The sequence below is a fragment of the Branchiostoma floridae genome, unplaced genomic scaffold (genome assembly GCF_000003815.2).
Source record: "Branchiostoma floridae strain S238N-H82 unplaced genomic scaffold, Bfl_VNyyK Sc7u5tJ_1520, whole genome shotgun sequence".
Classification (NCBI taxonomy): Eukaryota; Metazoa; Chordata; class Leptocardii; order Amphioxiformes; family Branchiostomatidae; genus Branchiostoma; species Branchiostoma floridae.
The window spans coordinates 69,175-77,286 of NW_023365742.1; the positions used below are offsets into that span (position 1 = coordinate 69,175).

The following is an 8,112-nucleotide window of genomic DNA, read 5'->3' on the forward strand; positions in this document are numbered from 1 at the left end:
AAAATGCACAGCATGAAAGTACGCATTCACCATTCATACAGGTTGAAATATAAACGATATTATCAGTAACACTTTTTTTATTATAACACGCCTGCAATAACAGATTTCATTCTTGCTACCAAGATATACCGTTTCTGAATTCTTTTAGATTTTTTGTCAAATTCTCGTAGATATTTAGATAATAAGATAATTGCACTAAAATAAACGTTTTAGGCCAGTGCACACTCATCATTTATCACATTTTAAATCATTCATTATCTGTAAGTTAAATCCTCACCTTGTGAGTCCGCGTCCCGAATACACAGAGTGGTAGTAGATGGAAGTTTCCTTGATGCCGATCCCATAGTAGTGGTACCTGGAAATGAAACATTATGGAGCGGGTTAATGACATTAAGGAGTGACTTCGCGGCTTCTGAGAGATAGGAATGTGTAACTATCATCATCTATATGCACACGCAGGCTTTTACTGGAACGTAGTGGCTGGCATATTGGCTGGAAGTGCCTAAATGGTAATAACAAAAATCTTCTAAATTCTATCATTATGAGGGGATTTCTTTTACCACATCGCAACAGATTGTGATTCTAAAGACGTGAATTTAGACCTGACTTTTCCTCTAGTTTTAACGCCAACTGAACACAACGAAATAGATGTGAACATCAGGGGGAAATATTTCCATTGAAGATATATGAATGTCCGAAAGAATCTGACACAGTAACAACTTGAGCGTCTGTGGCTCTTTCTTTCTTTCCAGAGTACGTGGCCAGGTGATCAGGGTCTGCACTTACGTAGAATCTAAAGGTTCTGGCAATGGGTTCCAATCCCAAGCAGGCCCAATAACGTGCCCCTAAGACAGTCAATTATTCTTAACTCTACTCAGGCAAGTACCTAGCTTTCGGCAAGGACGTTCTTGCGAAAGAGATGAAAAAGAAGAGGCCCGTGTTTAAAGATAGCCACACATCGAGCACGTAAAAACAAGTATTAAGTAAGAATTTAGGGGTCCTTCTCGGTGTGAGTGGATCAAACCCTTAATTCTGCTCTCATGCAGCTTGTACATAGTGTTACAGTAAAACGCTTGTGTGTTACGCATCGCTGTGGTATACCGGCTAGCCATAACAAACAAACAAACAAACAAACAAGCAAAGAGCAGGCTTACTTTGATTGTCCTCTTGTTCCAAGCCGTCTTGTTGTCAATTTAGGGAATTTTTGTCGAATAACCTTTGTCATGGAGCAGAAAAAGTAATTTCAATTGTTAGGAACTACAACGGGCAAGGAAACTGTAATAATCTAAAAGTATTTCATTACGTTTGAAATTAACCGCTACCTGCAAAATATGCAACGAAGGATTTTTAAGGTGCATAATACAGCCTAGTGGAAACCTAAACATATCCGATAAACTCTTTTGATATCTGTATTAGAAGTAGTTCGGGGGGGGGGGGGGGCACAAATGCCTTACTGTCAAAAAATGTAAAACCGTGTACTCCAACATCGTTCCATTGCCAAAGGCGAAAAAAAGCATCAAAACATTCTACTGAAATATTATAATGTCATGCACAATATCTCTGAGCATTGAAATTTCATTTTATATTAAACCCGATAAGCGACAAAACACTTCTTTTGTCGCTACAGGTTTTCCAAAATGCACCAAACATTATCCTGAGATAAAATCGGGCCTTAATCAAAGTTTGTACATGTTTGCACCGATGTTTGTCATTAACCTCTATGATTCACCACTGCATTTTGGTTATTCAAAAAAGATTCAGCCAACATACATTACCCCACATGTTTTGTATAAATCTAGTAACGCACGATTTGTGCATTTGCCTCGTCATTTTAGGAGGCGATGACCCAATAATTTAAGAATTGTTAGATGACGCAAAGATTTAAAATTGTAAGAAGAAGCGTGCCTAAGCGGGTTTCCTCTGCTGTCCGTTATCCTTTAAGTTACAGATGACCTGCCATCCAGTCTGCCGTGGATTGGACGGCATCTCTTCGGGGCAGAAGAACCTTTCCACCGCTAGGGTAAACTTTGGCACCCGGTAGTAGTTTAATCAATGAACGGCACCATGTTGTAATCGCTATCGTTTGCCTTCTTTACTAATAGTTGTGCAGTAACGTCGATGGTTTAAGCCTAACTTCTACATTACCAAGCAAGGCTCCCGACCACTAGCTGACTGAGGTCGGTGGATTAGTCTGAAAAGAGCCTATCATCATCAGTCGGCTGCGGAACAGTCAATTACAAGTTTCATCCACGGCTGACGGTCCGCGACCAGTGCAGCAATAGCGTCAGGGCACAAGTCACCTTCCGCATCCCCCAGCAGGTTCTGTACGTAGGTCAGGTAGCTGGTCTTCGGGTAGCTGGTCTTCCTGGGCGACTTTTGCCGACGTTTGGAACCGGGTAAGGTACAGGCCATATGAGCAGTTCCTCTGTGGGCGTTTTATTTTGTTGATGGTGGGGCTGGGTGTTTGTTGCCTCGTATAACTGGGCGTTACTTACATGATCGAGGCGTTTACTGTTCAGCTTAACTCTGTAGCACAACATGGGAAATGCATTTTTCTTGTTCACCATGTCGAGCGACAAAACCCAGGATTCACATCCGTATGAGAGTACTTATATCATACACAAGTGACAATAAAAAAGCTTGATCTTGGTAGAGATGGGAATGATGGATTTCTCCTGATCTTTTGCTGTTTCTAAAAAGCAGTCCATGTAAGTGTCTTCCGTCCGATAAAGTCATTCTTACTGGGTACCATCATGGATCCGAGAGAAGAGGCCACGCCTATCTCTTAGCGCCGAACATGCGCCGAACATCTCTATAAGTTAATTACTCCCGACTGAGCCCCGAATGCTATATGACCTGCTCCCAACTACCCCGACCTCCAGCCGCAGACTGCCGAATCTCTCCTGACTGATCCCCAACCGATTTCTCACCCTCTGACGAACTGAAGTGGACGAATTGAATCGACTTTCAAAAGAGTGGTCATTTTCGCTTTCAATCAAAATAATGGAATGTTAACATCGCCAAGAGATCAAATTCGGATAGTTAGCTTCAACACGACTTTTAAGGTTCTTTGTTTTTGGTCGGATGAAGGTGTAGACTGGGGTGATTCGCCCACGTTTTGGTAGTAGTCACTTCGAGAATGAGATCGCGTGGCATGATCGTCGACGTCAGTGCGTTGGGCTCAGGCCCAAGAGGTCCCGGTTTCGAACCCTGCCGTGTCACCGATCTTGGGAACGGCACTAAACACGACTTTCCCAACTTTACTCAGGTGAAAATGAGTACCTAGCTTCTAACGTCCCTCGGATAGGACGTTAGATAAAGACTGTGCCATAATAATCAACATAATGATCGTGGGCACTAAAGGAAGACAGTTTAGGCGTTGGTTGGTAACAAATTGGAAGTACGTCAGCAATGGTTATATTAGAATTTGACTGCTGACTCACTCAACACCAGCTGATCGCTAGTCCACTGAGCCGACCACCAGCCGACCTAGCTCCGAGCCGCCCCGACGTCGACCATGGTCGGGGGAAGGTCGGGAGCGATGTACATGTTCGGCTATGTGTAGGCTCTAATGTCTGTTTAACGGTCATGTATTATGAACATGGCTGTAGCTTCTTATTTTTTTGTCCTCTCGGAAGTCGAACAAATATCCACAGATTGTTGCTGTCTGAAAACCGCATCACCGTCATACGGAGTACTTTTTCGTTTAAATCACTTACATTTTCAGAATCTTAACTAGTTTCTATTAAATATATAGAACTACTGTAAGAAACAATATGGCATATTTGAATGACAGATTAGTGCCATTTCTTCCGTTTGCCTCTGTTACTTCGGTTGCATCCAGAATTCAAGTTATATGATCAATTACTAAGGTACAAGGCGAGGCGTTTGTGACATATCTCTCAAAGAAAGAACATAAAAGAAAACAAAGCATCTCAAACATAACGTTAACATTCCAAGCACCAGACCTTTCCAAAACTTGCGGCTCCGGCTGGTGTGAACTTCATTTTCTTGCAGAAGTCCAGGTAGTGCGTGTACAGGACACACCGCGGCAGACACACGCCCTCCGCCCGCTCGTAGTTCTCAGTCAGCCTGCGGACAAACTAACGTTCAATATCTACCGAGAGAACAGATCGCCAACAAGAAATTTTGCCGGTAGATTCAACGTTTTTTTAGCTTTGAAATACATTTTTAAGGCGTTTCTCTGGTTTCATGCAACTACTTTCAGATAATATAAAACAGATCATAGACAACAGAGGGGGAGGGATGACGGAACAGAGATTCATGCAAGAAACAACGGGTTGGATTTTTATAAAACATAATCTTATCTCTGTATCTGTGACACTGATATAACGTTACATCGTTTATTTCATAACTTATTTTGCATGATGTAGTAGAGAGAGTTAGTGAAATATTCTATTCCAAAACTTCTTATTATGTCTAATACAACTAAAGCTGAATATACAAAAGGGACAAAACAAGAACGAACTAAGAGAAGAAAGAAAATTGTTAAACCATTAAAAGACGACAAAAAGAATCTACTTGCAAGCTTGTATTTATCCTTACATCATTGGGAAAGAAAACAGGTTGAAAGAAAGCTGTAGGAAAGCGACTGACCATCTGAGAGTAGCTGATATCTGGGACTGTTTGATCTCGGGCGCGGGCTCGGCTGGGTCGGTCTGCTCGCCGGGGGGAGTGAGGAATGTTTCCGGCATGTCTGAGGGAAACATCGGCTGGTAAAACAGCGGTCGCACATACACCTGAGGGTGCTACAGACAGCATAAACTACTAACAGGGATGCACGACAACCTTTGCCGATACAGGACAGCTGAATATCGTACAACAAATCCGAGACTGTCCCAACATGTTCACAACAAGGGCACAAGATCGGTAGCATGACAGGAAAGAACCCAGGACCTTTGGCTTCTAAGTGAATTACCCCTCAGCAACAAATATTTTCTTTTGCTTTTACTTTTATACAAGTTTTATAATATTCTATATACATAGATCACATGGGACCGGTGAGGAGAGGTGAGTGAGATCACATATACAGACTATAATGCAACTTGCGCTGTGAATACCTGACGCAAATATCTGACGTAAACATGATTGTTTTCTTCAGAGAAACCTACATATTTTCGGGGCTAAGATGCATTTCCTAAAGGCGCAAGATCGGTAGCATTACAGGATTAGAACCCAGGACCTTTGGGTTCTGCGTCAAATACCCGTCAGTAACACCACACGACCACTGTGTTGTAATTTCTATTGTTACATGTTCGTCATGTAATTTTATACACTTCCACAAGGAAACATCCATGCGCATAGAGCGCGTCATAGTACAATATTCATCCAATGTTTCAGATAACTACGTCAAAGTTTGCATTTGCTGCAGCTGCATACAGGTAAACCAGTTACATCTTAATAACCGGGCTGAAAATATCACTAATCCAATACAACAAAAGTGGTTAATTGGAGATGACTGTAATAGAACAGTCACAAGGTAATTTTAGTCAGACCTAGAAAAAAAAATTTTATTTGCTTTTGGCACTGCACTCAAGTTTTGTAACTTATATGAACAGTGCCACATGCAATTACAAACAGAAGGTAAAGGTAGTATTTTACCTCCCCGATCGACGTACCCGTTTCTACACCTGGGCACAACGTCGGGGGCACGGCGGGGATCGAACTCAGGACCTATAGATTCTTAGCCGAACGCTCTACCAGTTACGCCACGCCCGACAAAAGTGTTGTGTTCCGGTTGCCGACCAAAAGCCAGCCCGAGGCCTGTCTTGGTCAGCTAGAGCTGGTCTCAAAGGACATCAAATTTTCGATTTTCGACGCTATTCACGTGACGACATTCCAAACAGACGTCTTCTCTTTCACATCCAGTGGAACGCTTTGAGCAGTTGATGTCCGAATACAGTAGATATTGTTTCTTCTTCTGTTCATTCATACACTTACCCTTGTACCATGTATATCTGTATCATCACAATAAGATGTTGAAAAAAACAGTGCCTGATGCATTTCAGTTTTACATTACTGATGTGCATTTGTTGGATTACTAGTACTTCGGTCGAGTTTTTAAAGAATTGGGAATAAATAGTATCCCTACTTACCGACCTTATTTTTTTCAAGGCTGTAACCGCAAACACAGCATTTTTGCTAGACCTGAAATTTAATGAGTTATTTGTATGGACTGATGTCTCATGAAATGAGTCAATGCAAAAGCTAACGAAGTTAGACCATTTCACAACCATGCAAAACTTGCAAAGATTATGTTTTGTTGGGATTTGGAAGAGAATGTCAATATACTTTTTGAGAGCGCCACTTTAGTTTTTTTGGCGACAAATACGTAATAGCAAAATCTATCATAGAAAAAGAAGTGAAAATGTGCTATTCCAACTGTTTAAAATTATACCCCTATAAAGCATTTTGTATGTCTATCTTTGATTACATGCATTTTTTAATATCACAAATGACTTCAAATCACCTGGCTCCAGTGGGCCACCTACAAGTTTTTTTAAAGATAGATATAAGAAAGATCTAATAACCATTTTCGTTATACTATATGCTATTAAATACACTAAACTAGCTATATGCCAGGAGCGTTCATCATCACCATGGCTTCCAGAATAATGTCAGCCAAAGCAAGTAAACAAAACATCTGGATCCAACTACATTTGTACATTTAACACGTGGATTTTGTTCTAATTTATGGAATATCGAGCAGCCAAAAAAAGTAAGTTGAAACGGTTGCCCCGGTAGTATCCTAAATTGCCTTAAATATACGTTCGTTTGTTAGTTAAAGTCCTTCCCGGACCAGATGTCGTATAGGGCGACGCCCATTTCCCTTTCTGTAGCCAATGGGCCACACAGCTTTGTACAATCACTACAGCAGGGGGCTAGTTCGCTTATTCTTATAGCGGCGGGTGAGTTCAATCCACTTGATTAAATGCTGAGTGCTAAGCAGAGACGGCAGCATGCCCCAGTTCGGTATGATTCGGCCGAACTCACGATACAAGGCGAACACCCAACTAACATGACCGGTGCACCGGTTCCACTGGCTCTTGATTTCTTTCAGTAAGTGAGCCAACCTGAAGACTTTACAAGATACAGGTTCTAGCACGATAGGAATACTTGCTAATCGCTACATAAGGGGGTGGGGTGCCCTAACATTGACGCGCTCTAACAATTATCATAGTTTTAGTAGCACCGAATCATTGCGGTCACCGATCGCTGCGTATTGGCGGCTCGTGCCTCTAAATATATGAACTCTACATGTACCAAGCAGTCACAAAATTATCATACACATAAGAAATAAAGCTTTACAAAACGTTACAACTATGGGTCTTCAATTGCCTGTTGAGTAGAAAACTGACCATAGAAAAACAACCTAAACATCACCGCCGTTCTTTTCGTGCGGGAGTGTGGTCGTGATGGTGGCAGACGAGCGAACGCTCCAAAGAGTTGTTACAGTGCAACATATGATTCGTGCCGTCTATAAAAATGAAACTTTATAGAGAGACGTCGAAGATACACCCTGACAAATAGACAGAGTTTTGTTGAAATTGGCAATGTTGTTTTGCTGTGATATCATTCGCTGGTTTTGATAGGCTGCCCATTTCCTATGAAAACATCAACTAGGTCGGCTAGATACAGCCCCCCGCCGTAAGACGAGAAATACACACAGTCACAATTTTACAGCCAAAAGAAAGCTAAAATGTCATAGAATTACATTCTTATTTCTGTTTACTTAAATTCATCACCAACTTCTGAATATAGCAAAATAACAAAAGCGTGTTAACTTAGGCAAACTGTCTGGTGTAGCACAAAATCGGAAGGTACTTTAACAAAAACGTCTCACAGCGTTTGCTTGTAATGCGGAACAGTATAAATGCATTCCTTGTCCAAAAATGTTCTTTAAAGTAATATTTTTACAGATTCATAAATGAAAGCCTGACCACTTGGCGACTAGCGACGGGGCGCCGTGAGTTCGAGCGCGTGGAAAAGGCGTCATCCAGCAAATGCTATTTCTGCAATAATGTTCGGCACGTAGAGTCCCTAGAAGAATATTCTTGTATCTTAATACAAATGATATTCTATATACATATA

At 41.5% G+C, this 8,112-nt stretch overlaps 1 protein-coding gene across 1 annotated transcript in view; it reads right to left on the reverse strand.

The window, feature by feature from the left end:
* The window catches only part of LOC118408009 (DNA-binding protein RFX6-like), a 30,166-nt gene that overhangs the window by 20,413 nt on the left and 1,641 nt on the right, over positions 1–8,112 (reverse strand). The window contains exons 2-5 of the mRNA XM_035808620.1: positions 4,618–4,717; positions 3,969–4,092; positions 1,155–1,216; positions 278–355 (exon numbers count right to left, since the gene is read on the reverse strand). Of these exons, the coding sequence (XP_035664513.1) occupies positions 278–355; positions 1,155–1,216; positions 3,969–4,092; positions 4,618–4,715 (362 nt within the window). The 5' untranslated portion in view covers positions 4,716–4,717. The remainder of the gene's footprint in view (positions 1–277; positions 356–1,154; positions 1,217–3,968; positions 4,093–4,617; positions 4,718–8,112) is intronic.